The sequence below is a fragment of the Dipteris shenzhenensis genome, chromosome 9, assembly GCF_047967505.1.
Source record: "Dipteris shenzhenensis isolate YYH24624 ecotype China chromosome 9, Dip_SZ_1.0, whole genome shotgun sequence".
NCBI classification, from domain to species: domain Eukaryota; kingdom Viridiplantae; phylum Streptophyta; class Polypodiopsida; order Gleicheniales; family Dipteridaceae; genus Dipteris; species Dipteris shenzhenensis.
This window is the reverse complement of record NC_141604.1, coordinates 15346228-15370311: the sequence shown is the minus strand read 5'-3', so window position 1 is coordinate 15370311 and position 24084 is coordinate 15346228. Positions and strand designations below refer to the sequence as shown.

Here is a 24084-nt window from a genome sequence, read left to right as displayed (position 1 = left end):
GCAAATTGAAGATCCAGCCTGCGTTTCTACCGGAAGTGATTCATTCTAGGGTTTCAAAGCAGATTATATATTCATTTTAGGGTTTTGGTCCGATTACAATAATGCATCCCCAAACCATACTGCTTGGCTGCTCATGGAAAAGATAATAAAGTACCATCTACATGAATCACATCACCCACCAACTAAATCCCTTTGGATGAAATAGAGTAAGAGCGCCTAGTTCTTGCAAGGCAAGGGGACGATATAGCACCTTTGACCGATGCAAAGTCTTAGCACACAAGGAATTTCCATCAAGCGAGTCACAACCATGCCATTTGAGATGAGAAAGAATTTCTTTCCAATATGAAAACATTCTAGAGATGAAGGCAGATTGCCAAGCTCAAGGACAAAAATGAACTACCGAAAGCCCGCACTCCGCTTGAAGAGTGGGAGGTCCAACCACCTCTTAATAAGGAGCTCAATATGCTGAAAACAGAAAATGAAACCCTAAAGAAAGAGATGGCTGCCCTACGTATGACAATCCAACAGAAACATGAGGAGTTTTCTAAACAGATAGACATAGGGAAGGCTGAGATGAAAGAATGGAGAGAAGTGGTCACTAAGGGCAAAGCAGCCCCAACAAAGAAAGAGTTTATTTCCGATGCCTTAGAGGAAGAGAAGAGAAGAAATAGTAAAGCGCTAAATGTTCTCATTAGAGGCCTCACAGTTACTGCAATGGTGGATGCTGAAGCTTTGATCACTAAGATGGGGGTCAATCTTACCTTCAAGGCAGCTTGGAGGGTGGGAAAGGATGATGCACCAACGAGACGTATGATTGTGAGATCTCGGACACTAGCAGACCAGTCTACCTTCATAAGTATGAGGGCAGATTTGAAGGGGACTAGAACATACTTGGATGATGATCTCACGCTCTTACAACAAGATCACAGAAGGAAGGGGATGACTCGAGCGCTGGCTGCAAGGGAGGAAGGGAAATGGGCAGTAATCAAGATAGTAAGGTAATCATTCGAGAAAGGGCAGAAAGAGGTGGAGGAGATACCGTATGATGGTGTCAGGCCTCTGAGACAAAGACACAGGACATGTTGAATATGGCTGTTTCGAATTGTAATGGCACCCTCTGGTCCAATCCAGGTGGCTTTTCAGAGACATACTGATAAAGACATTATTTTCTACACTGAGACACATGAGAGCTCAGAGAGAGGGCTGCCCACAGTGACAGGATACACGTGGGAGTCAACTCAAAGGACCCTACAACCAACCTCAATGTAGTAGCAAAGCCTTGATATGAATCAAGCAACCCATCAAGGGTATTAGAAACAAGCTGAGAATCATGCATAATCTCATCAATGTTGGCCAACTGCTCTTTCAAATCCTTCACAGTAGTGAGATAGGCATCCATGTTACCACCCTCATTAAGCTTTAAATCTTTCAACTGCCTGCGGAGATAGGCAACCCTCGCCTCATTCCGCACGTGATACAAAGATGCAAGCTGATCCCATGCTTGCTTAGTTGTCTTGCAAGACCGAATATGAGGGATAATAACCCGTTTCACTGAAAGAGCAATCAAGGCATGTGCTTTGGCATCACGATCATCCCACTGAATTTGCTCCTGTGAAGGAGGCAAAGCACCTGAAGCAGGAGGTGTAGGAGTCCTGGCTGTAGCAGTAGAACCATCACCTGAAGACCCCATCACTTGAAGAAGCAGAGACTGCAGGTGTAGCACCAGTAACAGTGCATGTAGGCCTAGCCTCAGAACCTGAAACAATATGCCATAGATTCTTGGCATATCCCATCATGTATGACCACATGGGGTAATTGGTGCCATCAAGCTTGTCATCGGCCCCAATCAGCCCAAACAAATTATCTTTGCCACCAGACATGATGCTGAAATACAAGGCAAATGCACCAACTGGCAAAGCAAATGAAGAAAGAAAGAAAGAAAGTGTATTATTGTCCACTAAAGGCCAAAATGGGCCCATGGGACATCAAGAACTCTGCGTACAAGATAGCACAAAATCAACGTGCCACAAAGAAGAGGCATCGTCGAATATCATCTAAGTGCTACGCAATACAATACAATACAATGAGAGAGAGGCAACCCCTCAGAATCAAGTGCCAAAAAAACTGCCCAAGCTTCAAAGCTTATGTCTGCAAAAGACTCTGCTGTCCCAAGAAGTACCTGTTCCAAGAAAAATCCCCAAAAGCAACACGAAGCCTTCCAAGGCAACACGGGGCCTTTTCAAAATGCAAATGAAGCAGAAATTGGAAAAAAGCCAATGCAACAACGGCTTACCCAATGATGAACAGCAGTGACGGGCTCTAAAAGCGAGCAAATGAGGGCTGGAAATGAGAATTACAGCAAAAGAAGTGCTCCCACGAGGAGGAGAGCACGTAAAAATGGAGAGAAAGAGATCCAATGGAGAGAAGCTCGCAACCCGAGGCAAAGGGATGCCAAATGAGGAGGGAAGGGCTCAAAGAAAAGTCTCTGGATCAATTCAGCAACTCCAGATGGCTCCAAACGCCGACACGCAACTCGAGGCAGCTTCAGAATGCTGGCACACATCTCGAGGCAGCTCCAAAATGCTGGCACGTAGCTCGAGATAGCTCCAAAATGCTGGAAAATCTGAGAAATGACTGGTGCGCACCCCGAGGCAGCCCGTACTACAGTGAATGTACTGAAATTCTGACAAACCAGACAGAAGTACGGAATTTTCTGACAGATGTACAGATTTCCATACAATTTCTGACGCATGCACAGATTTCCGTACAATTTCTAACGCATGTATACTTTTTTTTAAAAGGTTCGGAATTCCTTACAGATGCTGTAAATGCTCGCGTGTGGTCGTTTTTTGCTGCAGCCGGCTGGAAAATGCACTGAAAAACAGTTCCCTTCGCGAGAGTTGCTCAAAATGCGGTCTTCTCGCGACAAAATGAGGTTTTGCGCGACAGAAGTGCTTGGAAAGGTCTCAAACACTCGTGGGAGTGTGAAAACCAACAAGACCAGCAAGAATGAGAGCTCTAGAGGCTGCCAAACAGTTTGGGAAAGCTGTCAATGGCTGAGGGAATGATTTCCCGAAGTGCTCTGATACCACTGTTGGGTGTTGGAAGCAATGGAAGCTCAAAAATGGAAGCACAATGGAGAAAAACGAGATGCTGTAATAGATTGCTGCAAAACTAAAGTGTGGAGGCTCAAGGGAGAGCCAACATAACAAAACCCTAGGGCTAACTCCCCTAACTGGACTAAGTGTCCTAACTGACCTAGATGGTACATAAACTAACTGTACCAATAGTACTATAACTAGGCCTACAAGGCTCATACCAAGGTATAAGTGGCATCTATGGATCGCCCATGAGATAGCCTACAAATTCATCGTGAAAACTGGCTCCATGAAGACTGCCCCTAGATAGGTGTATGACTGTACGATCTCCACCAACTCCCCTCAATAAGTGAAGCTATGTCGATAAAGTACTACTACCCATGAGGCGTTGAAGATCATAAACTTGGTCTTGCCAAGGTTGACTGCCAGGTCCCTCTCCCTGCAAAACACCTCTGGGAGTTCTAGGTTTCTCTGTACACCTGCCACTGAAGAGAATATGAGGACTATGTCATCCACGTACAACAATATCTATATCATCAAATCAGCAAGCAAGGATCCCTCCCCTCCTAGGTGATCAATGAAAGTCATGATCTCATCAATTTAGATCCCAAAGAGTGTCAGTGAGAGGGGGCATCCAATCTCTCTCCCCCTATATGACTCATATAAGCTTGTCACCCCCCAGATCATGTCTCCTGGATCTGCATCTTCGAGGTTCTCCTAATCATATGGGCTCATGGGCAGTGTGACAAGAAACGTTTCTAGATTTTGCCAGGCGTTTGGTCTAGAAACGGGTTTTAAAAATGTATTTTATATGATAATAAGGATCTCCCTATTGTAACACACAATACAACTATTCCATCTGTAGATCACGAGAGCAGCACCGAAGTTAATCCACCCAGCCAAATCCTGTTGAAGCTTTCGAGCTGACAAAGAATTCCAGATCAGAAACATACGTGAAAAATCCCATTCTCTTCTCTCTCTAGCTTCAACAAGCCCCATCTCCCTAGATGGATCTAGATGCAACATGTCATCATCACAGGGCCTTCCTAATGCAACATTTAACCCCTCTCTTGGGATGCATTAAAATCCTTTGCCCCTAGGCACATTTCTTGCATTAGGCCCTTAGCCTTAGATCCACCTAGTCTGGTGCTATCAACCCTCACCTAGGACCTTGACATTAATTCCCTCCCAATCATTTACATGAAGCGCAAACAAATAATTACAAACATAGATCCTTTAAGGAAAAGTCGACTGATTCTTCCGAGGTCATGCTACCTCGGCTAGAGCATAACATTCCTTCCCTCTTCAGACATCAGCATCCTCGATGATAAAGTCTGGAAACACTCTCCGTAACTGGTATACGGATTCCCAGGTAGCTTCGGATAGAGGCTGACCATGCCATGCAACCAACACCGTGGGTATCTTCCAATTTCATATTTGCATTGTTCCTCGGTCCAGGATTCTTGTTGGTTTGCGCCTCGCATTATCCTCTATCTCCTGAAACGAAACCACACCTTCGATTAGTGAGTCACCTGTATGTAAAAATTTCTTTAAGCGCAAAACATGAAAAACCGGGTGCACCTTACACCCTTGTGGGAATTCTAATTTATAGGCTACCTTGCCTATTCTCTTTAGAATTAACCACGGCCCACAGTATCGAGGTAATAACTTAGCACACTCTCCTGAAGTCAACGACTTTGAGTGCGAAGGAACTCTAAGAAAAACTTTTTCTCCTTCCTTAAATACTCTTATAGACCGGTTTTCATCCGCATACACCTTGGCTCTATCCATAGCCTGGCGGATATTAGCTCTCGCAAGTGCTAGCATCTCCCACATCTGAATCACAAAGTTCGCGGCACTAGGTACTTTCTGAGGTACTCCAACTATCCGTCTCAAGATGATCCCCACTACTCATTCCCAACTCAGTCCTTAGTGTTTCAAATACCGCGGTCCAAAAATGACCGGTAAATCTAACATCTCTGTCTGACACTATGGACCTAGGCAATCCATGCAAACGAAATATATGTCTAATAAACAAATCCGCTACTTGCGGGACACTAAAAGACTCTCTAGTCGGAATGAAGTGAGCCATCTTGGTTAGACGATCAACCACCACAAGGATAGAATCATACCCTCCCTGTGTCGTAGGCAGCCCTACAATAAAGTCCATGGAAATGCTCTCCCACTTACTCAGTGGTATTTCCAAGGGCTGTAAAAGTCCGGGTGACTTCACCCGCTCGGCCTTGCTTACCTGACACGAAAAACACCGTGTCACATATTCATGAATATGCTTTTTCATCTTTGGCCAAAAGAAATCTTACTTCACGAGATCATAGGTCTTCTCGACTCCTGGATGTTCCGCACACGGGCTATCATGGCACTGTCGAATGACTCTCTACCTGAGACATTCTGACTGGATACTACAACCTTGCCATTTCTTTCAGCATACCATCCCTTATAGTATATCTTCCATAAGTCTGGCCTTTTCTAGATGCCACGTCATCCTTTTCGTTTTTCTCGTGTTTTAACACATGAGCTTTAGGCCATAAGCCCTGGACAAACTCGTCCACCTTTTGAGTTTCTCTAATCTCGATCATTAGAGCACTCTCTAATACCGTGAAACTCAGGTTGTGCATAATGCGAGACAACGCATTAGCAACCTTGTTATCTTTTCCTCTTCGGTACCGAATCGTTAAATTAAACTCCTACATGAGCTCTACCCACCTAGCTTGGCGGCCGCTCAAGTCATTATAAAAATGTTTCAGAGTATCATGATCCACATCCACATAAAACTCTGAACCATACAAATAATGCCTCCATGTTTTTAAAGCATGGATAAGAGCATACAACTCCAATTCATGAGTTGGCCAATTCCTTTGAGAGGGAGAAAGCTTCTTGCTTTCAAAGGCTACTGGCCTTCCCTCTTGAAGGAGAACTGCTCCTACCGCAATGCCACTTGCATCGGTTTCCAAGAACAACGGTTTCTGGGGATCAACTTTTTTTAACACCGGTCCTGTGACCACAGCTTGTTTTATGGTGTTAAAACTTTCTTGTTGATTCTATCCCCATATAAAAGGTACTTTATCTGAGGTCAGATCAGTCAATGGCAATACTATTTCGGAATATCCTTTGATATGCCTTCTATAAAACTGGACAAATCCCAAGAATGATCGCAACGCGGTCAGACTCTAAGGGATTGGCCAAGTTAGTATCACAGCCACTTTCTTTGGATCCATTTCTTACCCCTCTGGAGTAATTATGAATCCTAAATATTCAAGCCTAACCATACACAGTATAGTTTTCTTTTTATTTACATAAAGACTGGCTTTCCTCAAAGTACTGAACACTACTCTTAAGAGTTCACGATGCTCAGTAATACTTTTACTGAATATCAGGATATCGTTAATAAAATATACTACAAACTTCCCGATATACGGACGTAGTAAATCGTTCATAAACATGACGAATATAGCCGGAGCATTGGTAAGTCCAAAGGCATTACCAAAAACTCATAATGACCAAACCTGCTTCTAAAAGCGGTTTTATGTACATCCTCGGCTTTAATCCGGATCTGATGGTAGCCACACTTAAGATCTATCTTACTGAAAATCACGGCTCCATGTAATGCATCTAGCAAATCATCAATCCGAGCCATCAATACCTGTGCTTATCAGTGATATTATTCAATGCTCTATAATCTATACAGAGGCGAAATGTATCATCCTTTTTCTTCTTTAATATCACTGGTGAAGCAAAAGGTGAGAAACTTGGTTGAATCTGCCCCAACTTGAGGTATTCTCCCAGTTGTCTGCGCACCTCCGCGTCTTCAGTAAAACTCATTCTATAGGGAGGTCTATTTACAAGTTCTGCCCCCTTGGAAATCCCAAACAAACCGCTTCATTAAAAAGCTTTGCTAAGATCGGGGCTAGGAGGTTAATCCCATATGCAATGAACTCAGTACATAGTCCCTCATGATCCTTCGCTCGACCATTATGAAGTTTCATTACAGCATCCTTTACCCCTCCTCTAGTAAAGAGGGTGCAAGATGTGAGACGAGGCATGTGTGAGAGGCTAGGGACTAGCTGATTTGGGATGTCATAAAGTGTGCGTGCATAATCAAACCAGATCTGGGTGTCAGTGAGTGGCGGAGGGGACTGTCCTTCTAGAAATCTCGGCCAGAAGTCCTTAGAGTTATTACCAAACAAAATGTTCAGTAGCTCCTCCTCGTTTCGACAAACGAAGTCTAGTTTCTTCCTTCGTACCAGTCTACGGTATTCACGTAGCTTATCTGGTGCGCTCGGAAGACTGTTTTTGGTTTCGAATCTGAGTTGACTCTGAGTTGACGACGTAAGGCCTTACACTCATCATCGTACCAACTATTACAGGGTACGGTTCCAAGGAGTGGTGGGCGGGTGGAGCGGGTGGTGTGGGAAAAGGCGTGAATGGCAGCCTCGTGTAGTGAGCGGGTAACAAGGGCAGCACGATCCTCTAAAAGGGGTATGAAGTCAATATAAGCGAGAAGTATGTACAGACGGCCAGAGTAAGAAGGTGAGTGATCCCAATCAAAGCGTATATCGTGGTAGGTGGAGTAAGCCCTGAGTGGGGTGGAAGGTGCTGTGCGAAGGGAGGTGGAGATGCGAAAGAAAAGGTATGTGTGATCAGCCCTTGGGGGGAGAGGTGCTACAGTGAAGTCAGTAATGCGAGATGTGAAGACAAGGGATCCCATGATGTAATCAACAACACTGGAGCCCCCCCCATGTGGAAAGCATGTGAAACCACCTGAAGCGGGCCATCTGTCGCGGGCCATCTGTCAAGACCATTATAGATACTGAGATCATGTATTCTGCCCAGGTCTAATAGGGCCTGCCCATAGGATGAAAGTGGACCTCGCTTGTCAGCCGAAACCCGTAGCATACCTGCCTCCTCAAGGTCAACATCTGCCAGTAGAGTGGAATCATCTCTGTAATCAAGAAGTGGTACCTGACGGGTCCTTGTCCTCGCGTTGAAGTCCCCCACTAGAAGGACTTCGCCGCGGCTAGAAAAGTCAACGATGGACTGATAAAGGGCAGCAAATGGGGATGTCTCATCATCACCTCGAATATCTCTGGCAAAGTGGGAGGTCTCCGGAGGGAAGTAGCAAACTGCGACAAACAGATCCTGGCTATCCATGTGTCGTATCCGGATCCAAAGAAATCTGGAATGTATATCTCTCTGCTCTACTGAAATGATCCCCCGAAGTGTGGATCTGAAAAGGACTGCAACTCCACCTGAACCTCGAACTCCTCCTGTACCCCTCGTCTCATCTCTGTAGGCAGACTCCCATGTATATCCGCTGACTATTGGGAGAGGGTGCTCTGGACTCTGATGTGTCTCTGTATAGACGACTATGTCGTGGCCTGTATAGGATTCCGAGAAGTTCCCTGGTTCTGACCATAAGGTACCATTACAGTTCCAAATGGTGCAGGACAGGGTCTCGGATATCTAAGTCTCATAGGCCCCGCTTCCCTATGTAGGGGAGGGGGCAGGTGTCCTACAGGGGCCTGTAAGAAGTCGTCCCTCTCGTACCACTGCCCACTTCCCCTCCTTTCGGGCCTGATCCCGCTGCTGCAGCAAAGAGCGCCTCTCCTCAACCTGTAGAGGTGTGAGATCCTCATCCATAGAGATCGCTGGCTGATCTCGAAGTGCATTCTGAGCCTTTGACAAGCTGTGACACTATTTGTCACTGTGGGCAGATTTTTCTTTGCAGATTTTACTTGTGCATTTTATATCCTAGGAAGGGATTTCACTTGGTCAGTCTGCTGTATTTTTTAGATTATCTTGAAAATTGGCTCAAAACAACTCAAATGAGGTGTTCGGGGTTCTCACACAGGAGGATAAGTTGGATGGCACCAACTACTCCCTATGGAGTTTCATGGTTCACAATATGTTGGTTGGCAGACATCTTTGGGATTATGTCAATGGAGATGAAAAAAGACCAGATACAGTGACTACACCTGTCACTCCTACAGCTGGAGGCAGGGGTAGAGGTACAAATACAGCACAGGTGGTTGGAGCAGCCACTCCAGGAGCTCCCACAGCAGAGCCAAAAAGATGGGACTCTAGAGACGAACAAGCTCTTTCAATAATTTCTCTTTCTGTCAAGAGGTTCATTATACCTCATATTCGGTCATGCAAGACATCTATGGCAGCTTGGGAGATACTAGAGAGTATGTTTGCAGCAAGAAATAATGCCAGGGTTTCCTTTCTTAAGCGAGAACTTTCCCATACACATATGGAGGAGGGAGATTCCATGAATTCTCACCTCACAAAGCTTTAGGACCTCAGCGAACAATTGCTGAATATTGATGAAGTAATTCCGGATTCAAAGATGATCACCACCACTCTGAACTCTCTTCATGAGTCCTATCTCGGTTTCCACACCTTGCTGAATTTGTCATTGAGGGGGGGCAGCAATCCTCTCTCCTTTCACGAGTTGGTAGGACTTCTATTATAGGAGGAACAAACTCGTAGAAATATGGCAACCCGGGCTGGCGAGCATGCTATGCTCTCAAAATTCAAGCCCAAGGGTAACGGGCAGCAAAAGCCACATGCCAATCAGCCCACACATTAGCATAAAGCTGATTCTCGACAGCCTTCTTATAAGGCAAAGGGTGATACAAATAAGCAGAAAAAGAAAGGCATCTGTCATTATTGCAAGAAGCCAGGTCATTATATTGGAGAATGCAAGAAGCGCATAGCCAAAGAGAAGAAAAGGGATTCCAGTATGGCTGTGTCAGATGCATTAGTTCCACATTCTCATGATGGAGGAGATGTTGCAGCCAACTTTGTTGAAGAGCACTATGCCTTTCTGTCTTGCACTTCAGATTTTTCAGTGGGTAGTTCTGATATTACAGCTACTAATGATGATGACCCATATGCTTTCTTGACTTGCAGTTACCATTCTTCAAAAGATGAATGCTCCTTTAGTATTGATGAGACACTTCATACTTGGTATTTTGACAGTGGTGCTTCAAAGCACATCACTTCCAAGAAGAGTCTGTTTGTAACTCTGCATTCTTCACCCACCAAGAAGAAGGTAACTTGTGCGAATAATTCTTCTTATTCAGTGTGTGGAGTAGGAGACATTATTCTCACATCCACTGATGGCACAAATTTCAGAATTTCAGATGTCCTCTATGTGCCAAGGATAAAGAAGAATTTGCTTTCAGTGTCCTCACTCAATAGAGAAGGATTTCATGTTGTTTTTTATGATGACAAGTGTGCAGTCAAAGACAGAAAATGACTATGCTTTGATGTTGTCTGGCACTTTGTATCAAGGTCTTTTTCAGCTTGATCTATATGAAAAAAGATCCCATCTTGCATTATCAGTTAGCACTCCCACTGCTGCGATGCAGAATGCGGAGTTATGGCATGCCAGGTATGGGCACATGAGCTATGGCATTAATGACACTTCAGAGGCATGAAATGGTTGATGCATTGCCTCCCTTGGAGTCGCCTCCTCCTCATGCATGTGAAGGCTACATTCTTGGCAAAATGCATAGACTTCCCTTCAAAAAGGATGGTGCAGTGAAAGCTACACGGAAATTAGAGCTTATTCACAATGATGTCTGCGGAGGACACCTGCTTTTGGGGGTTATTGTTACATTCATAGATGACTTTACCAACTACACTTGGGTCTATGGTCTCAAGGCAAAATCAGAAGTGTTTATGCATTTCAAACACTTTGTGGCTATGGTTGAGAATGAGACAGGTCTCAAGGAGCAGACACTTCAAACAGATCGAGGGGGGGAGTATATGTCTCATGAATTTGAGACATTTTTTAAAGAAAAAGACATCATGCATCAGCTTACAGTGAGGCTTACACCTCAACAGAATGGCAAAGCTGAGCGGAAGAATCGCACCGCCATGGAAATGGACAGATGCATGCTCACAAGTAAGAACTTGCCTCACAGGTTTTGGCTGGAAGGCCTCATGTGTGCCAGCTATATTTTAAATCAAGCTCCTACAAAGGCTTTGAAGACAATCACTCCCTATGAGGCATGGCATGGGAGAAAGCCTTTAGTGGACCATTTCAGAGTTTTTGGTTGTGTTGCATATGCCCACATGCCTATGGAGTTCAAACACAAGTTGTCAGATAAGGCACTCAAATGCATTTTTGTGGGATATAGTTCACAAAGCAAAGGCTATCGTATCTACAATCCTGCTCCACGCAAGATTTTTGTTAGTAGAGATGTTATATTCTCTAAAAATTATGCACATACACAAGCTGAATTTCAGATTCCAGCCTCTTCAGATGATGTATTTGAGGGGATGCTTCCTATAGCACTTGGTTCCCCCGCTGAAACTCAGAATTTACAACCACCTCCGCCGGATCCACATGTACAGATTCAGCCCCCAGCTGAATAAGTACAACCTCAGGGTGTGGATGAAGTTGTCAGGCAAGAAATTCAAGAGATACAGGCAGCCAAAACAGTCCCGCATTGGTTGCTTCAAACTCTCAGGGAGAGTAAGCTTGAGGCTCCATTGCTTGGCAAGACTCGTAGTGCAGTAAGGCACATAGGGGGGCTCTTTCAGTTGAATCAGCTTATGCAGGTACTCTTCTTGATGAGGAGGAGCCTGAGACATTTGAAAGAGCAAAGGATAATGTGCATTGGATGAATGCCATGCACGATGAATTGCAGTCCATTCATAAAAATCAAACTTGGGATGTCGTGGATTTGCCACCAGGTAAGAATGCCTTAAGTACACGTTGGGTTTTCAAAGTCAAAAGAAAGCCAGATGGGTCCATTGATCGGTACAAGGCAAGGCTGGTTGCAAAAGGATATGCTCAGAAAAAGGGCATAGATTATGAGGAGACTTTTGCTCCTACGTCCAGAATGACCACCATCAGGTCAGTTATAGCAATGGCTGCAAATTTTGAATGGAATGTTCATCAGTTGGACATTAAAACAGCTTTCCTTCATGGAGACTTGTTGGAAGAGGTTTAAAACAACCTCTGGGCTTTGTAATTTCAGGAAATGCACATCAGGTATGCAAGCTGACTAAAGCTTTGTATAGGCTGAAACAAGCCCCACGTGCATGGTATGCCAAAATTGATGCCTTTCTAACCAGCAAGGGGCTGCACAATAGTCCAACTGAGAGCACCCTCTGCATCAAGAAGAATGGGGGGGATATTTTGGTCATCATTCTTTATTTAGATGACATGCTGCTCACCGGATCAAATGACGAAGTAATTGCAGATTTCAAAGTCCAATTGAAAGCTACATTTGATATGTTAGACTTAGGCTTGTTACATTTCTTTTTGGGGATCCAGTTTATTCAAGAGAAACGTGACATTGTTATGTCTCAGTCCAAGTATGTTCAAAAGCTCTTGGACAGATTCAACATGCATGATTGCAAGCCTATGTCCACTCCCATGGAGCCGGGGCTGAAGCTTACAATGCATGATGCAGGTGAATCAATTGATGTCACACTCTATAGCCAGGCTGTTGGATGCCTCATTTATCTCTGCAATACACGACCTAATATTCACTTTTCAGTTTCTTAGGTGAGCAGGTATATGCACAGCCCAAAGATTATGCATTGACAGGCTGTAAAACGCATCTTCTGTTACTTGCCAGGTACAAAGTCTTTTGGCTTGATGTTTCCCAGGGGGGGTGACTTGCAGATGCATGCTTACAGTGACTCAAATTAGGCTGGAGACTATGATACTAGGCAGTCCACCAGTGGGACTTGTTTCTTTCTAGGACATGCTTGCATTTCTTGGTTGAGCAAGAAACAATCTACAGTGGCTGCCTCCTCATGTGAAGCTGAGTACAGGGCAGCTTTCACAGCGACAGTTGAATGTGTTTGGCTGCGTCGTTTGTTTGTTGATCTTCATCTTTCATTGAAGGGTCCTTCTCCGATTCTCACTAATAGTCAGAGTGCTATAGCAGCAGCAAAGAATCCTGTGTTTCATGCTCGCACGAAGCACATTAAGGTTCACTATCACTATGTCAAAGAGAAGTTGCATGCAGGAGAGATCAGTATGATCTATGTGTCAACACATGACAATGTTGCAAACATCTTCACCAAAGCACTTCCACGTGAAAACTTTGAGGCATTTCGCAGTGCCCTGAACTTATCTCCTTTTGGTGATTGATCATTTCCTTGTACATGACATTGGCACTGCAAGGGGCTGTTAAAATTATTATTATATTCTAGCAGTGACCAATGTAATGTAATAAGTAGGTTAGGGACACTTTTTCCTCTTTAGAGGTTTTTCCCCCTAACCACAGTTAGTTCACTAACTACGGTTAGTGAAGGATAAGGTTTTGTCACTTAGACAAAACCTTTCCCTCTTCTTGTATTACTCACTTTTTATCTATTGCATATTGACATTCAGCTCTCTTGCTCTCTTACTCTCCTCTTTCTCACAACAGCATGATCGAACACTTGCACTAAGATCGGAGCCAAGTGTTAGCTATGGCAAGCAATGAAAGCTCAGAGTGGGAGAAAGCAAAAAACGAGCTGCTATATTGAAAATGTTGCAACAACAAAGAGTGGAGGCTCAAGAGAGAGCCAACATAACAAAACCCTAAGGCTAACTGCCCTAACTGAACTAAGTGTCCTAACTGACCTAGGGGATACCTGTACTAACTATACCAATACTCCTAACTAACTATAACTAGGTCTACAAGGCACATACCAACAAGGAATAAGTGGCACCTATGGATAGCCCATAGAATGGACTACAAACCCCCCTCCATGGTATCGACTGAAGTATCCTAGACATGGCTCAGGATACCTAAATATCTAATGTCATGGTTGCACATGTTCATCTTATAGGGATATAGCAACCTATGACTGTACACAGTACAACAGATCAAGTTACAAAAAAAGATACTAAGTTTAAAGCTTGCTGAAAAGCCTCAAACTTAAATTGATGTAGAGCCTTCGTAAAAAGATCTACCAAGTTGTCTTCAATGGGAACATAAGACAACTGAATATCACCTGCTGATAATCGCTCTCTGACATAGTGATAGTGAACCTCAATATGCTTTGTGCGAGCATGGAAAACAAGATTCCCTGCAACAGCCAAAGCACTCTGACTATCAGTGAAGATGACGGTAGGAGCAATCTGACATGCATAAAGATCTGCAAGTAGCATCCGAAGCCAAACACACTCCACTGTAGATGTAAACGCTGCTCTGTACTTAGCTTCACACCAACTGTACTCTGCTTCTTGCTGAACCAAGAAACACATGAAGTATCAAGCATAAAACAGTTGCCACTATGTGACACACGAGTGTCCAAACAATCAGCAATGAATCCATGCATGACGAGTGAAGTATCAGCCCCATAAAGAAGGCCTAAATGCTGAGTGCCTTTGAGATATCTGAAAACACGCTTCACAGCATGCCAATGCTGCACATAGATGGACTGTGCATATATATACTCAACTGTGAGACAGCTTACTGTAGATCACGTCTCGTATGGCATAATTAAATCAAACAACCAACTGCCTACTGATAGAGAGTGACATCACATGTACCGCTGCCATCCTCAGAAGAGAAAAACCAAGCTCTAATGGTGTGGATACTGGCTTGCAATCCTCGAACTGAAAACGCTGCAAAAGCTGTCCAATGTACTTGGATTGTGATAGCAAAATGCCCCCCTCACGGCTAGCAAATTGGATGCCCAGATAGTAGTGCAAAAGACCAAGATCAGACATAGCAAATGTCTTCTGCAAATCAAGCTTAAAATCTGCAATTTGCTGAGCATGTGTCCCAGTCACAAGCATGCCATCCACATAAAGGACTAAAATCAGCAGATCTGTCCCACGCTTGCAGATGTAAAGGGTAGCCTCTATAGAGCTGTTCTGAAGCCCAAGAGTGAGCAAATGAGTATGACTCCTAGAATAGCAAGCCCGAGGTGCCTACTTCAAGCCATAAATGGCTTTTTTCAAGCGGCATACCTTGCTTTCAAAACCTTCAACCTCAAAGCTAGGAGGTTGGGAGACATAAACCTCTTCCTCCAAATGCCCATGAAGGAAAGATGTCTTGATATCAAGCTCATGTACCTCCCAATGAAAGTGTCATCCTGCTTCAACATGTATCCACTTGCTTGGTACTATTTCTTTTTGTTTTTCAATAGTATGCTTATTAAGAAATGAAATGTTTTCCTACTGTTCAATTACGGACAATGGGGACTAGGTCTAGCATTTGAGGGTGGACCCCCTTGCTTGGGGTTATGGGCATTAGTGACCCACAAGAGTGATGGCCTCTCTTTGAGAGGGATATCTGGAAACCACACCCCACCTGAGTACCCAAACATGGGACCAATCAAATGCACAGATTGCATACCGACCTAAGAACCATTCAAGAGAATGTTCCCTGAGCTTTGGGTGTGGGCCTGGCAGCATGCCAAGAGTAATGGAGATACAAGATAAGACGACAAACAAATGAGCTCAGTATGGCTCAATTATGACCTTAGAGTACGTCAATACATAGTCTAAGCTGTTAGGAACCCGTGGGTGCGATCAGAATTAAATTCTGACAACTTTGAAATTTTAGGGTTTTTGGGAGTGACGTGGCAGCTGACACGTGGCAGACTGCCACATGGAATCTGAGCTGGCAGGTCAATCCACCTGTCCCACACATGTGGCAGCATGCATGGCAAGTGGCAAGGCATGCAGGCCAAGTGTTTGGCCCCAAATCTGGTAGATTTGGGGCAGGTTGTGGGCTGTCCTCTTTGGGACTGCAGCCCACCAAAACTCTGGGACAAGTGTCCACCTTCCACTCTAGGCCTGGGGGGGGGGGGGGGGGGGCTGAGCCTATAAAAGAAGGCCTCTCCCCTTCATTCTCTACATGAAAAATTCGTCACTTTTCTTCTCTCTCCTTTTGGTTGATGCAGCAGAACCTCTGCAGCTCCTTGGGTGCAGCCAGCTTCTCCCCAGGCCATTCTCTCACCTCAGCAGCACTTTCTCTCTCTACAGCAGCACGTTCTCTCTCTACAGTTCCAGCCCTTCCTCTCCAAAAATCTGCCCCCTCCCAGCTCTTCTGGAACAGCAGCAGCATCCTCTCTCCTTCTCCTAGCTTGGAGCAGCCACAGCCCCGTTCTCTCTCCTGCTGCAGTCTTTCTCTCTCTACTGCAGAATTTCTCTCTCTACTGTTCCAGCCCCTTCCCCTTGCAGAAATCTGCCTTTCTGTGCACCTCTGGAACAGCAGCAGCTCCTCTCTTACATCTCCTCCCTTGGGATCAGCATTGGCTCTCTCTCTACAGCTATCACTCCATAAAAGCTTTCTCTCTCTAGCCTATAGGCTGTTTTTCTAAGCTGTTCTCATTCCAGCCCCATTTCCACACTCTCCTCACCCAAGGTAGCTTCAGAGGCATCAAGGACTTCATCTACAAAAGGGTCAAGTCACGAAGGGAGCCTGTATTGTCAAAGTTTATCTCATTAACAGCACTATTTCATGTTGTTTCTACTATCTTTCTAGAAACTAGTGCTTGTCTCTAATGTTGGATGTAAGCGGTGATTGTTGCAGGCTTCTTCCTTGTGGATTGGGCAAGCCAAGAGTTGAAACCTGAGCTTGGAGTCCTCCTTTTTGTTGTCTACCTTGTACATATGCTCTTGAGTCTTGTATCTAGGTCCTAGGTTTTCACTGAGTTCATCAGTTTGGAAGGTGCATTGCACCTTGGTCTTGTATCTGCATTTTCAAGAATAAAGTGAGCCTGGATAAGGGGGGGGGGGGCCGTCTTGGCCCCTCAATCATATTGCATTTTCCAATGATGTCACTTTGTGTTTAAGCTGTTTAAGTCTTAATTCCAACTTAATTGCAAACTCTTAAGTTCAAGTATATGTGTTTGGCAACTCGCCCTTGCTCTTTGAGCTATACCCAATAAAAATGCACTTGACAGCTTTATCATCCAACTTAGTGCGTGTATGTGAAGGCACATGAGCATAAGCTAAGAATCCAAAAGTCCTCATGTGAGAAATGTGAGGCTTACAACCCGGCCTCATAAGGTGTGATAGTCTGCAATGCCTTTGTGGAACATCTATTCAAGATGTAATTAGCACACATGACCGCATCCAACCACAACTTGTTTGGCAAATGTTTGCCTTTCAACACGCACCTGGCCATCTCCATCACTGACCTATTTTTTCGCTCAGTCACGGGATTCTATTGAGTATAAGGCACCGTGCATCGATGATGTATGCCATGTGAAGCCGAAAAAACAGCAAACTCCTTTGACATGTATTTACCCCCCTTGTTTGTATTAAGGTGAGCAATGTGCAGCCCACTCTCATTCTCAGCAGCCATGTGAAGCCGAAAAAACAGCAAACTCCTTTGACATGTATTTACCCCCCTTGTTTGTATTAAGGTGAGCAATGTGCAGCCCACTCTCATTCTCAGCCAAGGCAATAAAGTGCTTGAAGCATGAAGAAACTTTAGATTTGGATTTCAAGGCGAAAATCCAAGTGTACTTGGTGAAGTCATCAATAAAAGTGACAAAATAATAGAAGCCGCCAAGAGCTGCAACCCTCATGGATCCACAAACATCACTATGAACCAGATAAAGCTTGCGTGAAGCACCAACTCTCCCATCCTTGGGAAATGCAGCACAAGCAAGCAAGATTCACAAACATGCTTGAAGGAATATGCATAATTGAGGTGTCCAAACCTCTCATGCCACAAATGGGTATCTGCCATGATAGAATCAAGAGCAAAAGCATGTGCATCTACAAGTGCAACATCATCATCCAAACATATGTCATAAGCATCAAGTCTATAAAGACCTCTAGTCAATGTGCCAGTAAAGGCATGTGTAGCATCATACACTGTACACCTAACACCATCAAAAAGAACCTGAAAGCCACATGTAACTATGGCCGAAATAGAAATGAGCACTGCCCCCTTGAGATATATGCTCTAATGAGCTGAATAACTTCCGGCAGAAAGTGATGTGCTTGCTAGCACCACTATCAAAGAACCAAGCATCATGAGCATCTGAAACTACCATGCAAGCATCATGAACATCAGGATTATACTAACATGTAACCAAGAAATCCCAATGCTGGTCTTGTGCAAAATTAGCTTACTCATGTCGATCTTCTGCACTAGAAGAACCACATACTGCAAGACCAGACTCTTTCTTCTTCTTTTCAAATGCAATGCGCTTCCTGCATTCAGAAATATCATGCCCAAGTTTCCTGCAATAGTTACATCTCTTCTTCTTTTTATTATCTCCTAAAGAAGCAGCACCATGTGAATGATCAGCATGGGAATGAGGGGGTTTACCAACTGAAACCTTGCCTTTGCCTTTGTGTTTTGATGGGCAGCAAAGGCTTGATCACTAGCCATAGAAGCATTGCGATTCGCGTGACTTTGCTCCTCCAGAAGAAGAAGAGCAACCAGCTGGTCAAATGAGAAATGATTGGCATTACCCCTTGCAACCAACCTCAATGTAGTAGCAAAGCCTTGATAAGAATCAGGCAACCCATCAAGGGTATTAGAAACAAGCTGAGAATCAGGCATAATCTCATCAATGTTGGCCAATTGCTCTTTCAAATCCTTCACATTATTGAGATAGGCATCCATGTTACCACCCTCATCAAGCTTCAAATCTTTCAACTGCTTGCGGAGATAGGCAACCCTCGCCTCATTCCACACCTGATACAAAGATGCAAGCTAATCCCATGCTTGCTTAGTTGTCTTGCAAGACTGGCTGTGAGGGATAATAACGTGTTTCACTGAAAGAGCAATCAAGGCACGTGCTTTGGCATCACGACCATCCCACTTAATCTGCTCCTGTCTAGGAGGGACAGCACCTGTAACAGTAGCTACAGGGGTTCTAGAAGTAGTAGTAGAACCATCACTTGAAGACCCATCACCTGAAGAAGAACCCGAGGTAGTAGGTGCAGCACCAGAAGCGGCATTACGTGTAGGCCTGGCCTCAGAACCTGAAACAATATGCCATAAATTCTTGGCAACCAAAACATGTCCCATCATGTATGACCACATGGGATAATTGGTGCCATCAAGCTTGTCATCAGCCCCAAGCATGCCAAAAAGGTCATCTTTGTTGCTAGCCATTGATGCAAATAGAGAACCAATACCACAATGGAGAAAGGCAAAGGAGAGATGCAACTCTCAACTGCAAGAACTAATGACTGCACAAGCCTCAAGGCTTTCACTGCAAGAGTGCAGTAACCAGTCCCTAAAGCTGAAATGTGTGACCTTCAATGCACCAAAGTGCATCGACAAGGCCCAAACACGAAGGTAGACAGAGAGAGTTGCTCCAAAAATGCCTTAGCAGGCTCCAAAATCAAAATCCGATGGTGGAAAGGACCTCAAACAAATGCCGAATGAGACCGTATGGAAGTAAAGACCTGCTGCCAATTCCGTACAGGCAATAAATGCACTGCTGGCAATTCCGTACAGCAGGACAGCAGCATTAAATGCTTCAGAAAAATGGCACAAATCCCAAGACACGCCTGCACAGCATTCAATGACAGCAGTCCGTACGTGCTGTAAATGCGCCTGTCTGCAGTCTGTACCGCAATAAATGATGCTGTACAGGTCCATACAAAGTGTACGGACCACACGTGTGAACTTAAACGCACCCGTACAGTTCACACAGTGCAGCAGCAGCCTTCAAATGACCAAGTGGTTGGAGTAGAGGTCCAGAATGAAAGGAGAAGCTCCATGTGTGCAAGGCGGCTGAGCTAGGGCTCCAATATGCAGCATTTAACACCGAAATGTGCAGGGCGGCCTGTTAGGGTTACCCCATACAGTTGTAACAGGTCCGTACTGCAGCAATATTACTCCGTACAGTTGCAACAGGTCCATACTGCAGCAATAGGTCCTTGATAGCTCCGAAACGCTGAACCAAAGCCTCAATAGAGCATTTATGGCAGGCGGTACAAAAAGACTTTTTTGGCGACAAAACCATACAAAATGGCTTTCAATGCCCACACGTGTGGTTACAGCTTGAAATCGGTGCAGAACAGCAGAGAAACAGGCCGCCAAACAGCTCCAAATGAGAGTACAAATGCTCGGGGAGGCTGCCAATGGCTGGGGGGGAGGACCCTAGCTTGCTCTGATACCACCGTTGGCTATGGCAAGCAATGAAAGCTCAGAAATGAGTGGGAGAAAGCCAAAAACGAGCTGCTATATTGAAAATGCTGCAACAACTGAGAGTGGAGGCTCAAAGAGAGCCGACATAACAAAACCCTAGGGCTAAATACCCTAACTGGACTAAGTGTCCTAACTGACCTAGGTGGTACATGTACTAACTATACCAATAGTCCTAACTGACTATAACTAGGCCTACAAGGCACATACCAAGGAATAAGTGGCACCTATAGATAGCCCATAGAATGGCCTACAAATCCTGGTATCCAAGAACTCCTACCCATGTGCAAAATACTCAGTCCTCAATCCCTCATGGTCCTGGACTTTCTAGTTGTGAAGCCAAGGTAGTGCAGCTCGCACATTCTGTGCAGTGAACAAGATGGATGTGGTGGGCCTAGATAGAGAAGACATATCAAGTGACGCCTGAATAGGAACGTCGTAGAGCAAGGTCGCATATGTGTGTCAGGTGCCAAGATCTCTAATGGAGATGGGTGACCCCCATGCAATAGTGGGATCCCCTCATTGGAAAGATCTGATCACCTCATCTATCCTATACAAAGAAAAGCCCATCTCTTATGACATGTCAAGTGACGTGATATCCATTGGGCCTCAAGCATCATAAGGTTGCCCCAAATCTGGCTCACGTATGAGGTGAGATCTCATCTCTCCATACTCATCATCAAACCATGAGTTCTAGGGCACCTTCCCAACTAGGGGACAGGCTGCAAATCGGGTCATGGGAAACGATCTGGTGGCGGCACCCTGAACCACTAATACCAGAGTGTCTAAGGCATGGGCGTCTACATGAACACAGTTGGGGATCGGAGGGGGGGAGTAAGATCATGGACATGCAACACAAAGGTAATCTTATGTACTCATTTCCCCTCCAACAGCAGGACTTATGGAATAGTTCTGAAGGCAGATATCAATAAGTGGGCTTGGACGGGCTGGTTACAAATAAACTGATTTTTAACTATTTTGTATGTCCAAGCTTACACATATGACAAACGCTGAGTATGTTGAGTGTCTCCCCACTTTGACTCTTTGTACCAGAAATTTACAAAATATTTGAAGAATAACAGCATCTTTTTAATCCCTTTTGAAGCAACCTTCCATAGTCTCTTGAAGTCTAATAATCACCAAATGTGAAAGACTGAAGACAACCAAACAATATAAGGACACCATTGTTGAAAGCTTACCATTGAAGTCAAATTCTCAGCATACTGCTCAAATTGCTCACGGAACAGGCTATCAATAAATATTGTTCTTGGCTTCTTTCCTGCATGCAAATCACAAGCAGAACATCACTTGCCGTGAAGCATATTCAAATCTTCACGAGCAGATATGATACAAACAAAGACCATTGATCAATTTGTAAAACCATATGTTTTTATTTGTGACATTCAATTGGTGCCCAAACAGTTGGCTGCAAAGAAACAAAGATCACTCAAAAACATTTGAAGATGGAAGCCCACGCATCAGCAGCAGGCCATGTCCAGATTGCACATTCAGTAGTGCATGTTTGCGGAATCAAATATACCTTTGTAAGACTAGAATATACCCAATCGTACAAATTCAGATTTTTGCAGAATTGAACCCAAAGTCAGGCATCAAGAGTACGAATGATGTGTGATTACCCTAGTTTGTGGAAAAAATCTCAAATCTTGTAGATGAGGAGGCCAGAATCTATCCCATACCTCAAGTCATTTCGTGTAGAATTGCATGTATAACTAGATCATGACTATCCACAACTTTACCCATACTAATTTTACTGAGCAACTGTAATACGCTTAGTGCCAATTAATGGAAATTTTTCATCATATGAGCCAATGAGAAAGGACGGCTAGCCTCAACAGGATCAAAGTCACAATGTGGTTCTAAGAGACCATTGACTGATGGTCCAAAACATAGGTTGCAAGCAAACATTTGCAAGGTGCAAATGTGCAAAAATTTGAATGCAACCAACACTATCGGAGTCACAATGTGGTTCTAAGAGACCACTAACTGATGATCCAAAGCATAGGTTGCAAGCAAACATTTGCAAGGAGCAAATGTGCCAAGCATTTGCATGCTGACCCTGGTTGAAACAAGTATGGGCATAATAAGGCAACTATTGTTTTTTGAAATTTTTAAATATTTGCCTTCCTGCCTGCTAGTTACATTCAAGCATCATACACTCATCAAAAAACACAGCAGCCAGAAGTTTGAACTCTCAACGTCCAGCCTTGCAACTTGATAAGTATGGGTCAAATGTGAGAACAACAGCAGGAGACGTTCATCAATTCACGTGTCCTCAGCCTTCTATTGATTACTGAATCCCATGCAACCCAGATTTCTAAATCCAGAACTCTCACCAAAGCCCCATATTTGCAGGTATAAAAGTTCCAGATCTACAAGCACACTTTTAGCAAACGTTTGCCTAAATATGCAAACAAGTCATGTTTGCAACTATGATCCAAAAGGAGCCGTGGATCCGATTGACATGACTTTGTGACAAGGGCAACCATGGTGCCCTCAAAATATAAGACAAAGCATTCGTTTTGTGAATGCCAAAAACCTCAGGTTGGTTGAAACTTGACACATAGATTACATTTGTCAATGGGAGCCATTGGAGTGATTTACTTTGTATGTTAAATCGTAACTAATGAAACCCAAATTTGTTAAATGCATAGAAGGCAATGTCAAGTAGAAGAAGCAATTGTCAGAGTTTTTTTTTTATTAGAACGAAACTTCTCAACAATGCATCAAATCCAAAGTTGTACACCATCCTAAAACTATTGGAAAACAATGCTCAATCCTTTGTGGTTTTAAAAGCTCACATGTAAGGCCCCGATATGAGAAGCTAGGAGCACTAGCATACCTGAAGGAAGGATGTAGTCCAGACTTGGTCATCTGTCACACAAATGGATCGACTGATGATGTAGCACCCTATGTCCCACCTTGGATGAATCACATTGGGATTTCATACCATTAAAGTTGAGTTTGTTTAATGTCTTACTACAAATAACAGCTTCCCAAAGAGTAGAAGTAGCACCTCACTAGATGGATGGGCATGGGCCCAACTAAGTCATTGGGAGGTGTCACAGTAGCTACAACAATGCCCACTCGTGAGCTCTCATTTGAAGAGGTTTTATAGCATGTTATAGGGCATGACGTTTTTTATACCATTCCATAGTCAATTTGGTGGAATAAAGACTTGCAATGAAAAGATATTGTCATTGCAATTCTAGCATTCTAAACAGCTCTAACAACTGACACCTTGGGTTACATATCCATTTTGGTTAGCTAGATGGGAGGAGGAATGACCTGTATTGTTGGCCAAGAAGGGGTCAGCATGCCTACCCAACCGCTTTATAAGGGGCACGCTATAGGCTCTCTCCTCATTCCACTGAACCTATGTAAATCCTGTGCAAAGTGGACCACTTGTCCAAGTAGACAAAGTCCTAGATTAGATTTGAATGATCCTATGTGACCTCACCTATGAGGTGTCAGTGTGGGGAAGATATGGCCTAGCCCAGCCTATAAATGAGGCCCCTATTGTACTTGCTTTTAAAAATCTATCACATCCGTGCTTGCCTCAGTGTCTCAATGCCAATCATGTGTCCTAGCGCCAGTCATGTGTCCCTAATTTTTTTTGGAGTTTCTGTCATAACTTCTCAAGATTGACACCTCGCATCAAAATTCTCTCTTTCTGTATTGGTGCCATTATGATCATGATTATTGACTTTCTTTTCTTTTGTAAGCATCATGGGTGTTAATGCCCGCTTAGCAGCTCCACCCCTCTGAACATTGTATCAGGTTTCTTTTAGTCTCATATACCCTTTGGTCTTCTGAAGACTTTTAATAAACTTTATTTTTTTCTTTCTTTC

At 44.1% G+C, this 24084-nt stretch overlaps 1 protein-coding gene across 2 annotated transcripts in view; it reads right to left on the bottom strand.

Moving 5' to 3' along the window:
• The window catches only part of LOC147898263 (Translin family protein), a 163803-nt gene that overhangs the window by 113520 nt on the left and 26199 nt on the right, over positions 1-24084 (bottom strand). For both annotated transcript variants that reach the window (XR_015541519.1, XM_087379078.1), the window contains exon 2: positions 21415-21494. Coding sequence is in view for 1 of the 2 variants with exons in the window: in XM_087379078.1 (XP_087235204.1) it covers positions 21415-21494 (80 nt within the window). In the remaining variant the exon portion in view is untranslated. The remainder of the gene's footprint in view (positions 1-21414; positions 21495-24084) is intronic.